The sequence below is a fragment of the Megalops cyprinoides genome, chromosome 17 (assembly GCF_013368585.1).
Source record: "Megalops cyprinoides isolate fMegCyp1 chromosome 17, fMegCyp1.pri, whole genome shotgun sequence".
NCBI classification, from domain to species: domain Eukaryota; kingdom Metazoa; phylum Chordata; class Actinopteri; order Elopiformes; family Megalopidae; genus Megalops; species Megalops cyprinoides.
In genome coordinates, this window is record NC_050599.1 from 17,782,657 (window position 1) to 17,806,497 (window position 23,841).

Sequence of the window (23,841 nt, forward strand, 5' to 3'; positions counted from 1 at the left end):
GAAAGTGGCTGTTTGAAGAGCTTGTTTATATTTCTTTCTCCTTGCTCCTTGCTTTCCCCGATACTAAGGACCAACCCCTAGCCTTGAGCAGCTCTAACACATTCACTCTGTTGTCTTTGGGTTGTTGTGTTTTTTTTCTTTCAATTTCAAATCTTGTCTTGTTTTGTCAGAGCTGTTGTGCCCTCACCCAATGTTCCCTCTTGTGAATCTGAGAGTGAGTGTCTCAGGGTTATTCGGTAGGTGTTTCAAGGTGAGAACTGACAATACGCTGTCCAAACAGTTTTGACGCCTGAAATTGGCACCTTCCAAAAGAAGACTCCCCTGCCTCTTTCCTTTCAGCGTCAGACTTGACAAGGCCTTTGATTTGGAATGTTTACACAGCGGTGCCGTGCACTCCTCAAAACCCTGGCTCAAGCAGACGCCTCTATGGTCTGCAGAAAAGCTGCATGTTCTGATAAAGCTTCGACAGGCTTGCTGTCTCTGGTGTATAATTACAAGCCCGCATCAAATCCAGTCATGTTACACTTCTCCTCTTTTTAAACCTTCTGTCCTTGTGTGAATCCAACAGACCTGACAATGCTGCAGGCAGACGGTTAAAGGTTGGCATTGCATTGTCGCCTGATGTTATAGGGGCCAATGCATGGCCAGCACGGTTTGGCTGTTTCTTCTTTTTCAGTTCATAAAAAAACAAACAGCACTTTAAAAATGTTTTTCTATTTTTAATATCCTATATCATTCCCTATTACCCTTTGTAAAGTAGCCTGTTAAATAATGCTTGATTTTTCCTTTTCTAAACATTTCCTAAAACATTAGAAACTTTCCCTATTTGAGATGAACACATTATTACACTGTATTTATGTTAAATAATTCTGACGTTGAAGCTGTTACTCATTTTAAAATTCTTTTGATAAGATTTAAGAGTGCAGTATATATGCATTTGCAACAGAATTTACAAGTATACTGCATATAGCAACGGACCAAGCTCAACACAGCTCTTAAGTCACTGACTTTAAAAAGTATGCATTAGCATAAGCAAACAAATTCATTCAGGCTCAAGAGACTGTCAAGTTTTTCATTAGTTGGAATTTGAAATATAGACACTACATGTACCTGAGGCATGGAAATGCTGCCTGATTAGAATATGTGGAATTAAAATGTACTTGTGACGTAATCTTTAAATGTCTAATGCAAAACTGACATCTCTCTAGCGGGTGTGCAGCCCACGCTATGTTGGTGTCAGTTGTGGGATATTGCCAAAGGATTATTAAAATTTAAGTCTGGTGCCAGCTCACAGAGTGGTACTCATGCTGAAGTGAGTCAGGAGCAACATCTGCCATGATCAATAATCAAAGAGCCTCATAACAGCACACACACACTCTTTCTTTCTCTCATACACAAACACACACACACACTCTCTCTCTCATACACAAACGCACATGCACGTGCACACACATACACGCACACACAAACTCTCTCTCCCACCAACAGACAAACTGATGCACATACACTCACCAACACTCACAAACACATTCACACAAACACACACTCCCACCAAACACACCAACTACATACACACACTGATACAGACACAAATACACACTCTCTCACCAGCAACACACTTACATATAAACATACTTCAGTGAACATACACAATCTCACACACACACATTCACGCAAACATGCAGACACATACACACAGATAGACACGCATATATTTGTACACACATTTATACAGACATGAATACACGCACGCACATTCACTACCACAAGTGTACAATAGACACTCAGCCGCGGGAGGCTTGTGCCTCGCTGAGTTTGCGAAAGAAAGGTGGTAATGTATGTGGTAGTTAGTATGAGGACATCGAGCTGACACGCGGCAATGACTGAAGGGAAAGTCACTGTGTCCCGGTCGGTGCAACGACAGCCTGATGTCTTGATAACCACGTTAATATAGGTTGGTGTTTCTGTATATTTGGAAATCAGATTAGCAGTAAATTGTCTTGACGGTGCTCCATTGTTGTCACTTCGAATTCGGACTGTATTTAAAAATCCTAGCCCATTCATCTCTGACTGTTAATCCCCCTTTCGCGGTTCAATCGCTCATTGGAGTTTAACTACCTGAAAATGTACTGCTCGTTCACGGGCATCGGCTCAAAGCAAACCTGCAGAGATCCACTGATCTTTACATCATGTCGATCGGCTGGACCACAGCTGATGAGATTCACGCGTTCAAATAATGTAAAGATTAATGGATCTGCGCGGCGCCTGCTCTGAACTGACGCTCGCTCGTTAAAAAAACCTGTTCGTAAAAAGGGAAAAACTTCCACCTGAGGTTGCAGCTATATAACGACAGAGGGCGCTTTCCACCCCCCTGAGAAATTCTTGTTTTCAAACAGCGGGGTTTGAATCGGGGAGAAAGCTGACGTCATGAACCTTCTCCCACTCACCGAGAAACAAAGTAGCCGAGTGAGGAAAGACGTGAGAATGGAGCGCACGAAGCGGCAGGAATAACCAAAGCGATCGAAACAGTTCTTAAACTTTAAAAACTCAACAAACAAGCATGGATACGACCGCTCTCATTACATTATTGCTGTGTTCCCTTATTCTAAGAGTCGGATCGCAGTTCACCGCCGGTAAGTTGGAGTTGTTTTCTAAACATTCTACTGTTTCGAACGACGCGGAAAGTTACAGGCGATTTAGTTGGAAACGTTCCCATCAAGGTGTGCACTTTGGCAAAGTTGAGAAGTTTATAAATACCATTAGGTTTATTTGTAATGTTCTCATCCGCAATTTGCATTGCTTGATTTTGAGTTACTGTACTCTGATTCCGTTTCTAAAATGTGTAAACTACAGGTAGTTAAGGCAAATGTTGAAAAAATTCATCCCGAAGATAGGTTTGAAAGCGATCTCGAGCACTCCCTCTGTCCGGCTATTGTGTTGGAATGGCACGTATGCGGGTGTTAAAATTTAAGTTAAACTTACTGCATTTGTCGTGTATTTTTGAGATCGTGTTTTTGCGTACGGTGGTTTAGGAAGGGCTCGCCTTGAAAAACGATTGAAATTAAACTTTGTATTCTCAGTGACTCACCCGCTGAGGTGAATGCGACGCTGTTCAAACATAGTGTCAGTGTACACACAATGCTATTTTATTTGGCAACTTTTGACAAAGATCCCGTGAATGCATGCTTTTCAGCGTCTCTGATTGGGTCAGTGTTCCAGTTACACGTTTTAGCTGTATTTGTCAATAGTGTCGTTATTGATACGTTGCTCTGGCGAGCCGTATTGACAGTATTGTAGGAGTTACTCTGAAATAATTTCAATGTTTTATTTTGCACGCACTTATGAACTTCGTTCTATGGTTGAATTTGTCTGGAAGTGACCAACTAAACCAGTGTCTTCTATACTGTGCGGCATGCGCGTGGCTAAACGTCAATACATGGGTTTTTATTGTAATTACTTAAATAAAAGATTATATACGAATAATAAAACAAGTGGATTCAATTGTCGGACATCTTCGCAAGTTTTGAACTAAGTTGTATTGATTGCATATATCGGGCAGGTATGGAAAGCAAAATGAATCGTTTTTACACTTTGCTTTAATCCCAAAGCCTAAATCACCCTCTGTCATGTTTAAGACGAACATTTTATGATAAACATGGTGATATTTAGCACTTTCAATTTTAACCATTTTTTGTTTTTTTCTGTTAAGTGGAAGGTGTACTCTAAAATTAAAGCATTATAGTGGAGAGAGATCCTTGTCCCTGCATAACCAATTCTTTAGAAAGTAACTATAAGATCCAGACCCCCTATCGACACCACTCTTCAAACTATTTAAGGAATGCACCACCACCGTTTACTTTCTCCATCAATTCTGTAACTAGTGTTTTCAGTGAATATTGGAGAACTGTTGCAGGTTACGAGTTTAAACTGTATTGAAAAATATTTCTAGAATGCATCCTAATAAGTAAAAGTTCATGTTGGTTCGTTTAAGTGAGTACAATTAACTGGTTTACCTGCGACATGTTTCAAATGTATCACAGTGGTGTGTGAAGATCCGCAGGAGGGCGGAGTCCTGTTGTCTACAAAGCATTTAAAACGCTAATGTGCAAAGGGAAACGTTTGTTATTTTAATGTCCGTGAATCTGGGGTTCCGCTCTAAATGTTTTGCTAAGATCCTACTCTTAGTTATTTTTCCATACATGCATTTCTTGATTCATGTTTAAATTGCAAATATTTTATGCCCATGATACCATCTAGTAGTATTCAACAGTCATTAATAAATGTTGTAGCCATGTGTTTTGTATACGCATTATATAATCTGGTTATGGTTACTGGCTAGCTGGCCTGTAAATCTATTATCCAAAACAGCTCCAGGTTACTGCCTATGACAGAGGGCTTCCAAATTAAAATTCTAGTCCTCTCTAAAACAGCACCAGTTTCCCACATCTGTTTGAATGCAACCTACATCAAGAGATTAATTCACTGGTGAGGGGGGAAAGAAGTAGAAAATACAGCTGTCTGTATAATTGCTGATTTAATTAATCAGAAAGCCTTAACCATGGATTAATTGAATTACACTAATCAAAAACGCAGGATGACAAATGCCAAATTACACTATTTGGAGATTGATTAGCAAATGCTGTAATTATGCTTACAGAATTGTGGAGACACTGATCACTGGCAGAGATCACTTTACATTTGAACACAAAGGAAATCAGGAAGCAAAATGGACATGCTAATCTTTGTATTATTTCCTGTTGAATCTGTCTGGCCACAGCACACGTCTGACTTTGGAATGAGGTGCGATACATGGGGGTGCTATCATAGTGACAGGGGCTCTGTTCTTCTTAATTGCTCCATGAGGATCCCGGGCTGCCGTTCTTTGCCACGATACATGCTCATCTTACTCTGTGTGACTGACACTCACTTAATACCATGTACAGAAACTTAGACACAATGTTAATATTTTTAATGGTTCTTTTATTAGCCATAGTTGATTCTTTCGTTTTTAAAACTGTTTGAGAGTGAAACTTACTCGAATTGAGATTTAATTCAGTTGTATTTAGATTAAACTGAGCCCAAGAGGGATGGTTGTAAAATACTACGTAGATGTTTTAGGATTGGACAACAAAAGAAGCCATTATATTTCTTAACGATTCTCTGTTATGTCTAGTACATCATAGAATTATCAGTTTGTCTTTATCTACTTAGGTCAGTGATTTAGATAAAGCTGTCCTTTTTTTACAACTTCGCCTACTGTGATTGTCAATAATGTATATATTGATACAGTCAGTTAAAGTACAGTTTCTTTGCAAATTGCATGGATTTCCACAATGAAGACTATAACACAGTACAATTATGACATCATTTTCAAATCATTATTACTATTTGAAGTTAAATACGGAGCAGTAGCCTTACAATGCGTTACTTGAAATATATCCTCTTTAACAAATGTTTGGTGAGTTTCCTGCAGAGAAACACACAAGCACTGACTTCCAGGAACTCTTCTATGGCCTCTGACCAAGTCCATTTGGGGACAAGGGAACCAAACCCCAACAGGCAAAAGGAACCCCACCCCCCCAGTGGGAGAAATCAATGCTCTGTTTATGCCTTAAAGAAACAAAGAGGGTCTGCAGTCGCTGTTCTGAAAAAAAGGCACATGATCACGCCAGAGGTTTACAGGCTTGAGCACTGAATGTGCATTTTCTCAGTAACTGCTGAAAACGGTTATTTAGCAGGCATTAAACTGCAAATAATTGCTAATTAAAACCACTGTTTGAAGAACAGTAACGACAAACAAAAAAAGGTCTCAAAAGGTCTTGCTGAATCCTCTTTAGTTTTGGAGGATCTACGGTCATGAACTCCGTCTGACTGGGGACCCACGTCTGTGAGTTCTGAAAGCAGACGCAAAAGCCAAGCTGCGTCTGAGCATAGATCCATGGCGATGTTCAGGTAGTGCTCAGTTGCTGTTTCTGGTTGGTTGCTGTTCTTGATAATGGCTCTTTAATAGACACACCCTCACTGTGGACCCTGGGCTGTTGAGAGACAATGCGAAGGAGAAACTATTACTGAAGGCTGCTGATGGTTCACTGTAGCAGAAGCAGCCAGATATTTTTGTTTTATTGCAGGTTGGATGGCAGTCAGAAGTTGCTTATCGCAGCACTTGTGTAGGAATTGTACTTCTTTTTTGCACACTCTCAACAGAATCTATTTGTAGCCCGGCCAGGTATTTCTTGTTGGTTTTCTGAAGTCTGAGATTATGCATGATAAATCAATACCTGACAAAACATGTCAAGTATTTTTTGCAACTGTAAAGAGTTCTTAATTTAATTCCTTGAGATTTAGCAAGCCCTGCATAATTTTTTCCTAGGGTTTATGCATTCTAACTTGCAATGTAAATGTTTTGTCAGCATATAACTGCTTTAAAACACTGAAAAAACTTCATATCTATAAACATGACATGTTAGGCTTGTGTTAAATCAGATAGAATTTGGTACCTAGAGCTGATTTAAAAAAAAAAAAAAAAAAAAAAAACCCTTGAGGGTTAAATGGCTTTTATGTTTTCACAGTGCCTGTGAATGGGAGTCATTTGTTTTGTGGAAGTAGAACAGGGGTGACCCCATTCTGGTTCAGGGATCTGTGCCTATCTCCATTGGCCGGGCCCTGAGCTTTGTTCTGTGCGCCATTATGACACGGCAGTGTAATGAGCGAGCGAGAGCTGTCCCCCCGATGCGGGGGCCGGGTGTCCGGCACTGTCACCGTGCAGGACGCCTGCGCGTTCACTCGGAATGGGCGCGCGGACGGCCTGCAGCTAGGGCCACTCGAGTGGAGGAGCGGGAACGAGTTATCCCAGCTCTTTGTCACCGCAGCATTTTGTGGATTACGGCGGGAGCGGCGATTGGGCGCCCCGCTCTGAAGCAGCACTTTAAGCCCTTTCTTAAGAGCTGACTTGACTTTTTATTCCTGACAGGAGACGGCAAAAAAACTCAGACGAAGGATTTTGGTGTTTTGCTGTTGGTGGTAGTGGCAGCAGTCTCCTTACCTCCAGAAATTTTAGTGTCATAACATCATCTACAAAAAGATTGATGCATTAGGGTTCCTTTTTTGAAGTTTGCCCTCCAAGTCCTCTGAAATTTTATAACGGCAACCTTGTCTGGACAGAATGACTGCACTTTATCTGAGTGTAAATGGTGTCATCTGACACCGCACTGTGACACCTTAAGTGAAGTGTGTTGAATTTGAGCAGAGGTTTGTTTTCTCAGCCAAAATAAACAGAAATGTGGGAAACCAAAAGTGAAGTATTTCTCCAATCATTTAACACTTCAGTTCATTTACTGCACACACCTGATTGAGGAAACATTTGTAAACTGACCTGGAGATCTCCTTGGTTGGCTGTGTTTCCGTTTATATCTTTAATACTCTGACATGGTCATGTGATGGGAGTCTCCAACACTCTGGTGTAAAATAACTAAACCTGCTCCACTGTCAGGGTCCTGCCCTTTGGAACAAGAATAAACGACTTTTCTTACGCTGTTTTGTATGCCAGGGTTTCTGAAATCTTGTGCAAACTGTCTGCTCCAGTAATGCAGAACAATCAGGCATGTATTTAAAATATTACACATTTAAGAATTGTTTGTTTAATGTTTCAAAATGAACCTGTAATCTAAAGATGTCCAATTGCAGCTATATAAGTGTGGGTGTGCGTATGAGAAGAGAAATAGAAATACCAGCTTGCCAGATGAAGAAACTCACACATATGGCAGACAGACCTTCATGTGAAGATATTTCTTGTAGGAATTGAAATCTTTGTTCAGCAGTTGTAATACACATGTCAGTCCCATCAAGGCTTCATAAACAAAGTAAGCCATTATTCCTCCATATTATCCCCTGACTGTGCTAAAATGCAAATGTACATAAACATTACAGTGCACAGTCTACTGTATTTTGTTAGATACTAATTGCTGTGCTGTAAATTAGTTTGTTCCCTGTAAACTGTTTTTCTGCATATTGTGTCACTTAATCTTATTCCTTTAATCTTGAAATGGTTGCCAATAAATTATCGCATATTCTTTTTTAAAGTACAGCCGGATCTAAAGTGTTGCTAAGTTACACTCTTAATTGTCATAACAACTGGATGAAATTCTGCAGAAGACCAGTGCTGTTTGCTTTTGTATGTGTGTTACAGACAGGCTGATTCAGTGTTGGTCAGGTTGATGACAGTGATGCTTTAGCCTCTACCAGGGACCCAGGTGGAGTGTGTCCATGTCTGAGTGGAAAATGGTTTGAAGGACAACCAAGTACTTTTCCCAGGAAATGGTGTATAGATGTGTGTGCACATAACCACTACACCCGAGAACACTGTGTACAATGCCAGACCTGACACATTTACCTTGTGGGTAATTGGATTTTTTAACTCTCTATTTTGCATTTAGCTAGCCTGCATATGGGTCTGCTGGTTATCATTAGCCTTTTATACTAAACACTCACACTTTCACAGTTCAGTAGCTCGCATTCTGCTTCCTGATTGAAGTCTTTGGTTTAAGATTATTTAAAAGCTATTCATATTTGCAGACATCATTGTACAACTTTTGTTATTAATCTTTTAATACTTTAAAACATCCATATATGGTTTGTTAAAAAAACAAACAAACAAAAAACTAGAAAGTACATTTTTTTCTAATACAAAACATTGTGCTCATCGGAATCAGAGCTGTGATACAGGTTTCATTGAAATTAAGGGTGTAAGGAACAAGGTGATGTCATTCTGTAGTACAATATAGCTCACAACTACAACATTTCCACCTACAGTGAAGAAAGACAATTGTCATCTTAAAGTAGATTTGATTCGCAAACCCACCTATTCAGCAGAGGGCTGCTAGTCGGACAACTATGGTTCCGTCCAGCTTCACATTCTCTCCACAATACTGAGCTCAGGTGGAGACACCATTGAAGGCTGTGGTTATCTGTGAAAGTTGACCTTTGCTGATGACTTGGGAAAATATGCCTGTGTTGCACCCTCAGACTGGCATGTTTTCTAAGTGAAATGGCTTCTTCTGTCAGACCGAAGTAAGACAAAGTGCTTTGAGCTAGTGTCTGTTTGGGCATTGGTATGTGACCAAGACTATGAGTCTCTCTCATGAGCAAGGCTCCACTAGCCTGGACGTGCCTGTTTTCCTCTGTAGGAAATGTGTAAACCTCTGCAGCTGGTGAATGACTTTTATTTTTGTTGTCTTGCTTGTTGAATTCTAAAAAAGTAGACTGGTAGAAAGAGGATTTGATAGTTAAGTCTGTGCAAATTAATGTTAATAATACAGATCTGAATCCCTACCGCATGGCCCTCGCCGCTCTTCCCCTGCCTGTTTCTGTGTTGATGCTAAGCTGCTCCCACCCGCCGGTTGGAGAGACAAGTGGGCTGTCACTTACTGGTGCATTAAAAGTACAAAGAACTGAATCCTCCGGCCCCTTCCTTAAACAAAGGATCTCAAACATTTCTCTGCACACCTCCCACATTGCATTCTCAAGCCAGCCCCAGAGCTCTCAGCTTGCATCTCACACCCAACAGATAAATATTGTAAGCCACGTAAGGAGAGAACTGTTTGCGTGTGTGTCCCTGGACTGGGGCGGAATGTCACTCCTTAGTGGAATTAAGGCCAGAGCCTTTGTGTGACAGCCATTGTCAATGGGAGTTATGTTCAGAGTGGAGTTGCTTACACAAAAGAAAAACAGTGCCCATGTGATGTTTGCTGTTTTGCCCCCCCCCCCCCCCCCCCTCACATGTGGTAATGTGCAGCTAATGGCCACATGAAAAGATCGTCCATAGAACTGTCCTAAGAGGCCGCAAACCAGCCATCAAGCAGCGTTCTTCTCAGGCCTGTGCTTGAGACTTTTCCCACATGTGGTGCTAGTTAGGTATGGTTGTCTATGTTTGAACTGAGATCAACGGGGGTCATCTTGGATTGAATGGTGAATTTGAAGAACCTGCCTACAGCATTCTGGATATGCACTTTTCTCTACAGAATGATCTCTGGGCACATGGCAGTTCACAGTCCAGACTTGACTCTAAAAAAAAATCCACCACCATGATTTAAAATCTCTGCTGAATACCTGATGCATGTAAATCGTATGGCAAAGAGCCTGCTCGTCTGACATTGCGCGGAGATGAATTGGGATTTGTGAGATGCCCCTCATTGATATTCAGAAAAGACGAGGGGTGTAGAGTTCAGCCCTTGTTTGTCAGTGACATCATTTACATCCAGCTGAGTGCTTTGATAGGGTCAGGTTAACATTGTTTCATGGCAGCCCATTTCTAATAGAGAAATTGGAATGTTGGCGGTAGCCTATATGTGAAGGTCGAATACCTGGAGTTCTGTCAGCCCAATCAGATAACCAAGTCGGAACGTGGCTTCCTGAAAAAACAGTGCCTCTTATATTTAATGAATTATTTCAAATACTCTTGTTACTGTGTGGCATTGATGAAATTAAAATAATTTTCACAGCCTTATTGGAAATGTAATTTAGTGCCCAAAGAAAATGTCCTTCTGATTATGTATTAATTTTTAAAATGCTGTTTTGTTAGTGATGTTGTAATCCAATGTTTGTGGACAGTTTGTTTTTCCTAAAGGGAGAGAGAAAGCAAGACACAGCAGTGGCAAATCAAAGAAACGTATTTGTAAAAATACTAAGGGGATACAGCGCATGTTTCTCAGCGCATCTGTAAACACTCCATACCAGAGCGAGGAGCTTCATGGGTTTAATCAAGATAGTGTTTGGTTCAATCAGTTAAGAATCAGAGTGAACCCTGCAGGTATTGCGCCCTCAAGGCCAGCTGTGAGTAGCTCTGCTCTTAGGTATAAATAGAAAAACACAGGATTGCTTAGGTCTTCTCAGGATTGCCCTCTCTCAAGTTCATTTGACTGACGGCTTGGGTATATGCCAGACAGGTTTTTTGTATGGTCTGACAATTAGAACTGTATTTTGCATTAGGTGTTGTCTGATTTCATCCGTGTTCACGTGTAGAAATGGGGCTCCCCCTAAAGAGAAGTTTTTTTTTTTTTCTGCAGTTTGCTCATTATGTTTTTACTAACCTCTGCTACAAGCCGTGTGCATAACCAGCAGTTAAACAAATAAAATGCATTTAGCCACCTCGGCTGTAGAAACCAAAGCATGCCTGCCAGTCAGGGCCCTGAGGAGGTTGAAACATTGGAGTGGGGTGAAATGTTTAGGTATGGGCTATTAAAGTGGGCTAGGTCAAAGACGTTGCCACTCAAACAGTTTTTTAAGGATGATAAATTATACCAAAGTTCAGGGAAGTGATATTTCAGGGGTCCTGGCTTTCCATTTCCAGGGGCTCCCACCTTCCATTAACATTGGCCCACATTTTACTCACGAGTGTCATTAGAAAAATCACTCACCACTCACTGACTCAGCCTCCTCGCATTAGTTTACACTAGATTAATCAGGAAATTGTCCTCTTCCTTTTAGCGTTCTCTGACTCGGCAGTGTTGACCTTGAAGTTAAATTCACGTACATGCCTTTGCATGCCATCTGATTAACTTAAACACATAAGCACACACGTGTGCATGTGTGTGCGTGAATATAACTGAAACACAAAGTCATTTTCCTACAAAAATACATGTTGGCTTATGAGTTAAACCTTAACTCCAAATTTGGGTTTACATTGCAAGCAGTGCCGCTGTCTTCACTGAAAGTCCCTTTCCATGTGATATGCATTAACATAATATAACTCTGCAGATGTGGTGTGTGCACAGAGGGCACAGGTGTGAATACATGTTCCAGGCCTTTGTAACTGGCTGGAAGCCTGTGTTACTCAGCACCTGGTCCTGCCAGTTCCAGGATCATCGGGGCTCTTTGATGTAAGCGCTCCATTTAGTCGCAGTCTCTCTTCAGACAGGAGATGGGGCCGAGCACAAAACTGCCATTGTCCTCCGCTTGTCTTGGCTAAGTTGATGGCTGCATCCAGCAGAAATGGTAGAGAATTATGATAAATCTTTTTCGGCCGAGAATTTTCACTCTGTAATCTCTTTGTGAATGCCTCTTTGTACTGTGTTTGGAGCCTATAATTTATAGCCCCCCCCCCAATTGCAGCAGGAGCCTTCGTCTCTTCAAGGAGGTGTTTGTTTCCTCCAAATAAAACACAGTTGACCTTTATGAGTAAGTTGCGGCAAGTTGATTTTGGAGGAGCTGGTGTTTCCTCGTTTCTTATTCCAGCAGCTTATCAGGCCCAGCCCAAACAGTCTGTGCGCTCTTGGCACCATTCCACCAGAGTTACATGGGCCAGCTTCACCTCGAGTGTCAATCATGTGAACATCGCGCATGACCGCTAATCTCCTTCTGATAGAGAGGAATGTCAGGAAAGGACGCCAGTCCAGACTGGAGCAATTCAAACATTCGGGAAGATAGCGCTTTCACTGAAGGGCAGAGAGGAGGAAGGCTGATGTGTTTCTTAATAGCTGCACATTCAGCTGTGGTAGTTCAAGCTGAAGAACATGTCAAATTTTCCAGACTGAAATCTGAAGCGTACAATTGCAGAGAGGAAACCAATCCAAATGTAATATTTTGTAGGAAATTTTAAAGAAATGAGTTCAGTCCTGTGATTACTGCAACAGCATTGATGGAAGTAGTAACAGTCGGGGAAATACAGGAACAAAATCCAGTCCCTCAGATTTCACTGTTTGAAACTGGAGAGTAATTCATCCCTGAGAATAACTCTTTCCCTCACTATTACTCAAACAAGCTTAGGCAAGTCCTCGTTGAACCAAGCTGATAATTAGTGGTTTATGTCATGCTGTTTATGGTGACGTGGCTTGGCAGATTTTTAATTTTAAGACTGGACTTGCTGGTCTGACAGGCTGACATAATGAGGAAGCTGTCTGGTCTGTGGGTATGATCCAAGGTGACATTCTTTCACTGTGGGTCCAGAGGCCAGGGAAGCAAGTCTTCAGACCGCTCCTGCTGCCTCTGTCTCTGTCCATCACCCCCCCCACGCTGTCAGAACCTCTGTCCATGGCCGTTAGCCCCGATATTTTGATTGACTTTCCCCCTCCCCCTCTCCTGCTTGATGTATAGTGAAATTGTTTTAACTGGTGTCACAGAAAGGGCTCAACTGTCACCTTCCTGTAGGCAGAGATTGTTTAAGAATAAAATCCTTCCCTCTCATAAGAGTATTTCTGACTCTATTTCTGACTCCATGAATGTGAATGGCATTGCATGGTCCATTTTATTACCACATCTGTATCAAGGTGCATTTTCTCTCTTTTTGTATCTGGTAGTGAATATCTGATGGTCATGTTGTTAGAATAATGATTGACAGATAATAACATTGCAAAAACTTAAATCAAATAACTTAATTTTAAATTTAAGTAAACATTAATTCAAGTAAGAAAATACTAAATTGCTGAAATTGAGCAAATAATAGGTTTTAAAATTGCATGTAAAAAGTGACCTACAAAATAGTATTCCATTGCAGTGTATTGTGCCCAGGGGTCTGTCTGCATGTTACCTAATCCCGCAAGTGATCAGGCACATTTGTTATTAAACTAGCTTTGCTTGAGTCAGTGGATCCATAGGAACTTCTAACCTTTAACACCTTTCTAATTACAAAGACTGAGAGAAAAAATATTACTGATTTTGACAATGACTTAATTATAATACCATAAAATAATTTTAAAATCCACCCAAAATGTATGTTGATTAAAAACACAATTTTCTTAATACGTGCAGTCAACATTGGATGAGCAGGCAAAAGCAAGATCACAGTAAAATGATACACAAATTAGTGCACTTGTGAGATTACAACATCTAGGAGACACTGTTACTGGAGGGAAAGGCTTCAGCATTATAGAGGTATACATGTGCAGGTGCCAAGTAGCAGGAAGCTGAGTCTCATTATAGGATCTCTGTGAAAGCACAGAGGCAGAAATAGTGACTTTGAAAGCTTCAGTACACACAAAACACCCTTGTGAAAACCTTCAACCATCACCCTGTGGCCATGAATTTAAAGGGTAGTCTAAACAACAGTGATGGCTTTGTGTCAGGCCTAATGCTGTTTAAACCCTGCTGGGCACTGGCACATTTTGACAAGATGATGACCACAATGAAGTCTGATTACCATGTTTTAACCTCTGACCTCTAGCACTTCCACTAAATGTGTCGAACATTCACCTTCCCCAAAATGGGCAAGGGACATTACCTCTTGGCTAAATATGCCTTTTTAAATCTGTCGGTAATTCCTTGAAAAAACTGAAATACAGTTTGCGAGCAAATTTCCAATATAAGTGTACATTTGTTGACATTGTTGTGAGTTTTTTATTTTTATTTAAACTTACAGAAAAAAAAACAAAAAAAAGAAAGCAATAATGACAGGACATGTTTTTCAGAGAAAGGCATATTGTTAAATTAAGTAAGAAGAACATTGGCATTATTGGCTGCTACAAAATGCACCATCTTTGTAATTATACCTACAATTTTGGAATGAATCAGCTGAATCCAAAAATACATCAGGGTTGTCACCTCTGTCAGTGGGGGTGGGGGGGGGGGGGGGGGGATAAAGGGTATCTTTTCAAAAACAAACCATCCGGCAGTTTAAACAGGGCCAAACCACATTAACAGCTGTACAGAACACACAACAGGCTCAGAGTGGATGCCATAACGTCAAATTGAAAAACAAAAAGGCCAAGATACGCAGTAATTTTCCCAGCAGGATTTGGGTTTCCTGGGTCAGCTGTCTGAAAAGAAGGGAACTAGTAAAAGAACGGTGGGCATAAAAACAACTGTGTGCAGCCACGGCAGCAATGCTTCCAGTGTGTACCTCAAGAGTCGCAAGGCATCTGTTAGGGTTCTGTTGCAAATTTCTAGTATTTACATACTTGTGTGTATTCATTCTATTGTAGTACATGTGAAATGTTTAGTGGTGACATTTCACTTTGTTTCAAATCAATGCTTTGATTTGATGCCATCCATTGTTTGGAGTTAGTGACACTCCTGGTTACCCTGGATAAGGACATATTCCAAATTATGATAATCATGATAAAGACACTCAGTGATGGTCTATAATGTCTGCAAAATATTCCAGCACCACGCTGCCCGGATTGGACACCCAGGTGCACGCATATTGGGCTCTTCCCTGCTGAAAGCGCGCATGCCTCACTCGGTGACAGATCCCTTCACAGTGTCTCATGCATCATGTAAGAGGCGAGGTTAATAGTGGGGTTAATAGCCACCGCTTTCTCTCCGGAATTACTGCTGCGGCATCGGAGGGGGACAGAGCAAGAGGGGACAGAGTTAGTTGCTCTGGGAATATCAGTACCGTACCGCTATATGCTATGCACAAAGCTTTCATTTTCACCGAGGTAATTGTGACTGTCAAAGCTCTTAAGCCGGGGTCTTGCTAAGGAGTTTGTGATATGTGAGTGTGAATGGAATAGGAAGGTAACTGGATGTGTTAAAAATGTGGTTGTGTATACTACATCTTGTAGTTCCAGTGAGAAAACTTGTGATGTCCAATTATGTAACCGCTGCTTATTTTCCTTGTAGACCTGTGTTCCGAACCATGGGCTATGTTGCACCATATTCAGTATCTGATTCTCTGCAAGAAAAATTAATGACAAGGTACTGAAGCTAATTCAGTTTGAATGAAATTTCATAATCAATCCTCAATGTGAAGCCCTAAATGAAGGTAATAAAAAAAATAATTTCAAAGATGATTTAAATGATGGCTACTACAAAGGTCATGAGGATAGCTGTTAACAATCTTCACAAAAGTAAAGTTTATCCTGGACTGACCCTCTCCCAGAATCCTAACCTTGTGAAATCTTAATGTTGGTGGATATTTGCATTATTTATTGTATTTTAATATATCTCTGTATAGATATTGTCTAAAATACAGCTGCATCAATTTTTTTCCAGAAGCATCACAGTGGACTGTGATTATATGTTCATGTAGATGTAGTGAGATTGCTCAGAATTATGTGTTTTCAATCGAATGTGTCCATGCTATTTCTGCACGTAGATGCACAGTTGGGTCCATTAGCTCAATGGAATTATCTATAGAACTGCACATGGCACATATGCAGATGGTGCCGATGGAAAATTGCATGGTCATGTGGTTTAAAGGCCATATTGCATGTGGTGTATGAGTGAAGGCATTACAGAGGGATGGTGGACATAGAATTGAAATGGGAGCAGGTTGATGAGAAGCATGCAGGTAGACCTTGGAGCATGTGGAAGTGTGCATGGCAATGTGCAGGGTGAACATTTTGGCACAAGAGCAGATGGATGGTGTGTTATAGCCTACATGAGGTTGGCTGAGTAACACACATATTGTGTGATTCCCAAAATTAGGCCGTGTTCCTGCTTTCTGCAAAATATTTTCATTGCTTTTAGTCAAAATCCGTCATAGGAACTCAGGTCCATCCACTTAACCTGACATCTCAGTATCATTCGATTGTTAGAGGGCCCAAAAGGTAGCGACCCTCATACTGTATACTCACAGAAACATTGAGGGTAATTCAGCTGTCTGGTAGTATTAGCATTCCCGCACCGCCCTGTGCACCGGATCTGTCAGAGAGTGGACTAGACGCCAGTGTCCTTGTTGTTCTGCCCTGGAGCGTCGGAGGCCTCTGCAGCTCTGGCTGCTGGGCCACACGGATGCTGAGGTGTGTGATCTGCCACTCCACTCCTGATTTCCACTTTGTCAGACCAAATATTCTTATTCTCCCTCATTACATACACAGTGCTACCTCATACCTGTCAATTTAGCCTAATCTCTGTGGGATTCTCCATGCCTCCATATGAAAACAATTTTCTTTGTAATAAAGATGAATACACGGCTTAAGTTTTTTTTAATGTTTTTTCTTCATGTTTAATGGCTTTTGGTGAAGTGATTTTAGTATCTCGGTTCATCTAAGTTCATGTAATGTTAGAATTTCGATGTGCAAATGATGCTCAGCTCCTAACTGCTGACTAGCACATATTATCACAGAGATCTGATTATCAGCCATGCTGATCACTTTTGATGTTTCCTTTCATTGACTATGGATTCATCTTGCTAAGGACACTTAGGGTCAGCAGACTTAGGGTAAGCAGACTTAGGGTAATTTTGTCAGTGCTAATGGATGGGGTATGAAATTGACCATTTCACAATACAGACATCCAACAAACCCTGTACTTGTGCCACTGTAACATGATTGTACATTTCAGACACTTAATTGGTAAGGAGCAAGTCACACTAATGCTGTCACAATGGCAGTACACCACACCACAGAAGTCACTAGTCTTTTCTATTGAAGTCATGAATAACCGAATCAGTAGGCTGGTTTTAGTTATTCACAACTGCGATAAATAGATAGTTATCTTTGGTGGCTCAGAATTTTATCAAAGCCGGTTTGACCTCGTGCTCTGCTCTGTAATGAATGAAGTAGCCATATGGGACAGGGGGCTCAAGGTGGTGAACAGGGGGCCCTCCAGATGGCCCAAAGACCCCTCGCAGTGTCCAGCTGACACACAGCAAATGTCAGTGTCATTTCCAATGGCCTGATGGCTGCACATCACCTAGGGCTGTTTCATCTGCAGGGGTATGTGCTCCTCTCCAGGGTTATGTGAAGGGGGGGGGGGGTAGGGGGGACTGAAATCATATGTACACTTTTTACACAAAGAAATAATGCAGCTATGAGGTCATGGATATGGATTTTTAGTGTGTCAGTATTTATTTCCTTTTAACAATGTATGCAACAAGAATGTGAAATGAAGCCCGTTTCATAGGGATGGGAATGTGTCTGTGAAAGCAGGTTATTGAGCAAGGCGCTGGCAGGTTACTGCTTGTATAGGCGTGGTTTGTGAAACAACAGGTCACCGATAAGACTGGAGAAATGGAAGCAATGACCTTTTCTTTATTATCAAAAATGTCTTGGTTGCAGTGATTGTCCATCATAAAGTACAATCATGCGATTTCTACTTATACGGTATAGGGCCATCGCAGACCACTGAGTTGGCAAATGATGTTTTCTGCGTTACATTTTACATTCAGACATGATTTTATGGAGACTTTACCTACACAGGGCAGGCTGCTTAGAAGTCCTACAGTCAGTATAGTATGGCCAGTAGAGATTTTCTCACTGTCTAGTTGTTTTATGTTATATCTGGTGTTTGCAAGCAAATCCCTCAACATCCTACATCAGTCATGTATTTCTAATGTAAATGGCACCAGTAATTTATAAACTGGACTAGGCAGTGGTGGTCATTTACCTTTCAGAATCTGCTGATTCTTACTGTGAAATGTATGTGTGAAATACTCCTGCACCCCTAAATGTAAAAATGCTTATTTCTGTGGTTATTGTCAGGAAAGGTAGCATACATTTTATGTTATCTATAATGAAATCAGCCTTACTTTTGAAATACCTTTCATTCATTTCAGTGTGGCTCCTCTTCTCCTAATATAATAAATGGAAATTAATAATCTGAATGCATATTACAATAGCATTGAAAAGGCCATGCGCGGTTAAGCGATTCATTTTCAACATTTCAAAAAGTGAATTTTTAGCACAGGGATTACGAATGGACGTGTATAAATGATGCCAATTCAATGGAATGCCATCAGTAAGGAGAAGGGCACGCTGCTCTCTTCATTCATAACATATCCTGTTGAACATTTCATGCCGCCAAGCAATTAATCAAGGGTATGTTAGGAACTGTTAATCTTATATATGTAGCACATTTCCATTCATGCCTTTTATGCTCATTACTGTTTTCCGCATTGAGTAGAGAAAAGCTTCATGGGTGACTGAACCTTGTAGAGTGTCACTCTTTTCTATAGTATAACCCGAGTGATAAAGCACAAGACAGGCCGTGCATTGTTTGTGGCCTGCCGCTGGCATTTACTCGAGAGCCACACTGGGGCAGATTAAACAGACAAACTAAAATATGCGCCTGGACTCTTCCCTCCAAGTTAGACTCCTCATCTTATAAAAGGCCCTCTGTCATTGTCCAGCTTTACGTAACTAATCAAAATTGACATGTGCTTTGTGCTGCCAAGGTGCACAGGACTGCAGCCATACAAGCACTGCTGAAGCTCCCTATGGAGGGGCCCATGATAAAAGTGGAAAATGGAATAAAAAAAAAGCTAAGATCTGTAAGGAAGATTCCTGTAAGGAACTGTCATTTCCCCCGTTTAGCATGGAGTCTGATCGTTTCTGTGTCTTGCAGGGGAGAGCTGTTTGTTCTGTGTTTGAATGTGTAAGCTCAGGGTGCTTGCTCTGGAATAGAGCTAAAGCTTAACTGAAAATCTACACCTCACATTGACTTTGATAAGGGAACAAAGGCCCAGTGCTGGGCTAGACTCGACACGAAAATGCTGGACATGGAAAGAGAGAGAGTAAAAAAAACACCCTTTCTGTTGCAGGTTAAATTTGAATTGAAATAACTTGGAAGGGAAAAAAAGGATGAAATAAGGTGTGTGTGTGTGTGTGTGTGTGTGTGTGTGTGTGTGTGTGTGTGTGTGTGTGTGATGCCTGGAGGAGGGTGAATCCTTTCCAACAGTAGCTAAGTGTAAACAGCTTTCTGGACTGAATGGCTGGCCCTTGGGCAGTTTTCTCTTATATCTAGGTTGTCCGTCAAGCCTGTGTGACTGTCCTCAGGCAACTGGGCAATAGGATTGCTTCATGCCTGGAAGTACATGAAAGGTACTGTGGAGAGCCGGCTGTGCATAGAGGATTTTTTTACACTAATGCCCCCACAGAGTTACTGCCTCATTGAGGCTCCAGTATTTATGTATGGATGCTGAACAAACATTCAAATACTTGTGTAAATGCTTCTCTTTTTAGTAGGGGCTCTGCATGTTTGTTCAAGATCAGAACGTTTTTTCTTAAATTTATTTTCAGTCACTTCTCTTAAGTGCCTTGATCCAAGTTACTCCTTAGATGATAATGCTCATTGGGCTGTTACTGAAATAGGGTGTGCATGCCTTTATTCTTCAGCTGTACTGCAGAGAGACAGTACTGAAAGCAAGCCACAGCAGAGCCCTTAACTACTAAAGGGCGTGTGGTTATAACAGGACTCTAAATAGCACTGTAATACTATTCTGCCTTTTGTGATTAGGGGGTAATTTCACACTGGTGGTCCCTATGGTGAGTAAATAGAGGGTGGGGTCATGTGTCTAGCCTTCAGGCTACATACTTTTACCTGGACGCCCTATACTTTGTGTGAGTCAGACCGGTTCCACTCATTTCCTGTTCTCACATTGTCATCAGACAATGGGGCTTGGATTGCACTGCTTGCTCATGCAGTAGTCACATTCTAACCGAGCAGCTCCTGGCAGGGTCGCCTTCTGCTGGTCTCCACGGGATGACTCTGTGTGTTTACCACAGCCATAATGTTGTTCTAGACCCTAAATGCTATTTTACAGGGCAGGCTTTTGGCAGCGATCATTCTGAAAGTAAAATCTATCATTGTGCCAGCGGGAGAGTGCGTTTGCACTAAACTTGTCTTCTCCTGGGAAATTTATCCCTGTTTCCTATTGCTATATATGTTTAATTACGATATGCTGCACAGAAACACACACAAAATGTTGGGGTCACATATGGTAACTGTTACATGGTTCCCATTTACCCAGCATTGTCTGTCATTTACTGATATTTTTTTAAGCTCAGAGATATGGAATATGGAAAACATTTGTCATTTGGAAAGACAAGAAAATATGTTGTTTGTTGCAACCGCTAATTGTTTGTTGCACTCACTAATGTGCCACTAATTTAATGAGACTCCTGTCTCAGTGAGGACTCATTCACTGCTTCCCTGTCCTTGTTTTCTTTCTGTCCTAACCCTCCTGTTGTACACTAAACTACATATCATGTATGCTGGTCTACGTTCAATACCTGCTGTGAGATAAATAACTAATATGTCTAGGCAGTTGTATTTTACAAGCAACATACCGGCAAGGATGACACTTGGAGATATGTAATGGCAGAACGTGTCATTTACTATGAGTAGTAAAATAAATGCAATCAAGAGACTGTTGAGACTATTTTTAACCTTACAGAAAAACAGTGTCCAGTTTAAACTCTCTTGTAAACCTAGCTTATTAAAAGGAACTAAAATTCTCCCTTTTTGTTTTTTTTTGTTTATTTTTTGTATAATTATTTATTATAACAAGGTTTGCTATTGAAGTGTCCTTTAATTAACATTTGACTTAATTTTTACTCATTCACATTCTACTGTATTAACATGTTCAGTTTGTTGTGTTTTAAAATGTATTGGTTAAGTTAAGAGTTGACAAGTTGAATAAATTCAGCAGGTTTTTGGATAAAAAAGTTGTAGCTTGCTTCAAAAGTGAGAATTTCTTTTCTTGTTTTCACAAAATGGGCATTACGAAATGTCTAGGAAATGTGATATGTTGCCTTAAATTTGTAATCACATGGGTTGATTCTAATTTGCAATTATATGAAAATAGGGATGGGTAAAATTTGGTGATGATGGATAATCTTGTCTGTCATTTGCAGGAATGTAAAAATTCTGTTAACAGTTGCATGATGTTGTAGCTCTTCCAGAACATCCATAACTCTTGGGGTCTGATGTTTCAGGACAACTGAGAGGGGTTCCTGCATATCCAACATCTCGTACAAAATCCTGCTCTAAACTATGCTAAACTGATTTATTTTGAAGGGAAAGTAAAAGCTTTTCAGATGCTAACAGACATATGCGAGTATGCTAAAAGTGTAACACAGTATCCACACACATGCTCCCTCAGATCCGGCTTTATTCCTCTTACAAGCCACAGCCTGCGGTGTCCCTGGCATAGAACATTACATCGTACATAAAACATCAGACCTTTCCCCTGAAATCTACATGGGGTTTTTTTTATGGATACCGAAAAAATGGGGTGATGACACAAAAAGCATCGTGGTATTTATATATTTGTTTCAAAGTGATTTAACCCTTGGGTTATCAAGGTTGCTGATCATTGTGTATCTGATTAGCACATTAATGGACTTCCTGTCTTCGGTACAGAAATTAGTGCACTGTAACTGCTGCAGTCAATCGATGAATAAATTACTCTGAGCTATGGGGCAGACTGGTGCACATGTTATCTACCTACCTCAGCAGCTCTGTGTGGGGCTCTGCCAAATGTTTGTTTGGAGCAGATAGCATAAAACCCTAAATCCTCTGGAGAGCATTGATATTGTTTACCTTAATGGCTATGCAGTGGTCTGGCATTGCGCATCACATTTCTACGCATGTGTTAGGTGTCAGTACTCAAATATGCGCAGATCTGGGACACATGTTCTGACTAACTCTCATGTGCTCCCGGCCTGGGCCAAGTCAAACCATTCTGCGAAAAACTCGGCTTCGGCTCAAAAGCCTTTCTGCCACAGTGAATGGAATTCATGGAAAAAATTAAGCTATCACAGTTCAGATTAATATAGCCATATCTTGCAAAATGTGGACCGAGATGGCATTCCTAACTGTGTACACAGAGAAGGCTAATGAAAGCAGACTGCTTCATTTTATGGTAAATGAGTCAACATAAACATTTTGTGCATTCCTGCATCTTTTATCAGGACGTGTACCTGGCAAAGCTGTGAAGTACAGCGACTGTCTAGTTTTAAAGAATGGCGAGCAGGGGGGAGGGGTTAGCTTGTGGGCTCGGCTGTGCTCCCTGCATGATCAAAGACTGCTCTTGCACACCAGTTTGTGCTGTCACAGAGCGTTCTTTGTGATGGTGTCAGTCACATCCCCAACCTGAATAAAAGCCACAGTGGCAGATCGACAACAAAACTGCTGCGGCCGAGGAAATCCTTCCCGAGCAGGAATGGCATTATGTCATTCCAAACGCTTTATTAGCTTGCAATGTGAGCATATGCAGGCCTGATCTGAGATACATCTGCTGTGCTTGGAAGGATTCTCTCATCCTCTTCCTTATTTCTTTTTAACAATGAGCAAAGGTGAAAAAGCTGGCTGCTGTGTCTTGTACAGCAGGGTCCCAGTGAAGTCAAATATGCATCTTCTCATATGCTGAATCGCTGTCTGGTGTTAGTGGAGTGAATGGAGGTCTGGTCGAGTGCATGGAAGTCCAGGCCACCTGGGGAGGTCTGCAGATTTAGGAGCTTATCACCTCCTGCAGATGGGCCTGGGAATCTGCTGTGTGGCCAGAAAGTGCCAGGGCTTGGACTGGACAATGCAAGCTCTCTGTATTCCCATTCCTCACCGTGACTGTTCCTTCACTGGTATGTATTTCTGCTGGTAAAACAGAAGTGGGCTAAGTTTATTCCATCCTTTCTATGACTTGTTGCAGAGTACAAGACATTCTGTTTTCTTTTGTTGAAGGCCACACAAATGCTGTGAAAACCTCAAAGCCACGAGCTGTTTGGTTTCATAATAAAGATTTTATCATTCATTTCTATTTAACAGCAAAATATCTCCTCGTTAGTCATGGAGTTATTAAACATTAAATGGGTAAATAAAAAATCAAAAGTGCTTTATTGTTTATCCAAGTGGGCTGTGGATAAGCTGCCCATGACCCATGAAGTCAGACATGTCTTACGTGGTTGTGTTCACATGTTTACTTCAGGAAATGAATGTGAAGGTTGGCTTGTGTACTTTTCCATTCCTTCCCAGCGTTAAGACCACCATGGCTTGATTTGCAAGATCATGTCCAGCATGTTTTTTTGTGTGTGTTTGTTTTTCATCGTTTTAAGCTCTAAAGCAAATACACAGCTTTTTAAAATCTTTTTGAATTGTGGAAGTATCTCAGGTTGTGCAACTTAGCATGCATTTGTTCTAAGCATTTCCAACATTTTTTCTTGTTTCACTGCAATTCCAAATGCCAACAAA

General features: G+C 41.0%; 1 protein-coding gene across 11 annotated transcripts in view; it reads left to right on the top strand.

Annotated features, from left to right (window-relative positions):
- Nucleotides 1-2,467: 2,467 nt before the first annotated feature.
- ptprk (protein tyrosine phosphatase receptor type K) overlaps nt 2,468-23,841 on the top strand; it is a 130,421-nt gene continuing 109,047 nt past the window's right edge. For all 11 annotated transcript variants that reach the window (XM_036549285.1, XM_036549286.1, XM_036549288.1 and 8 more), the window contains exon 1: nt 2,468-2,633. In XM_036549285.1, coding sequence (XP_036405178.1) covers nt 2,561-2,633 — 73 coding nt within the window. In that variant the 5' untranslated portion in view covers nt 2,468-2,560. The remainder of the gene's footprint in view (nt 2,634-23,841) is intronic.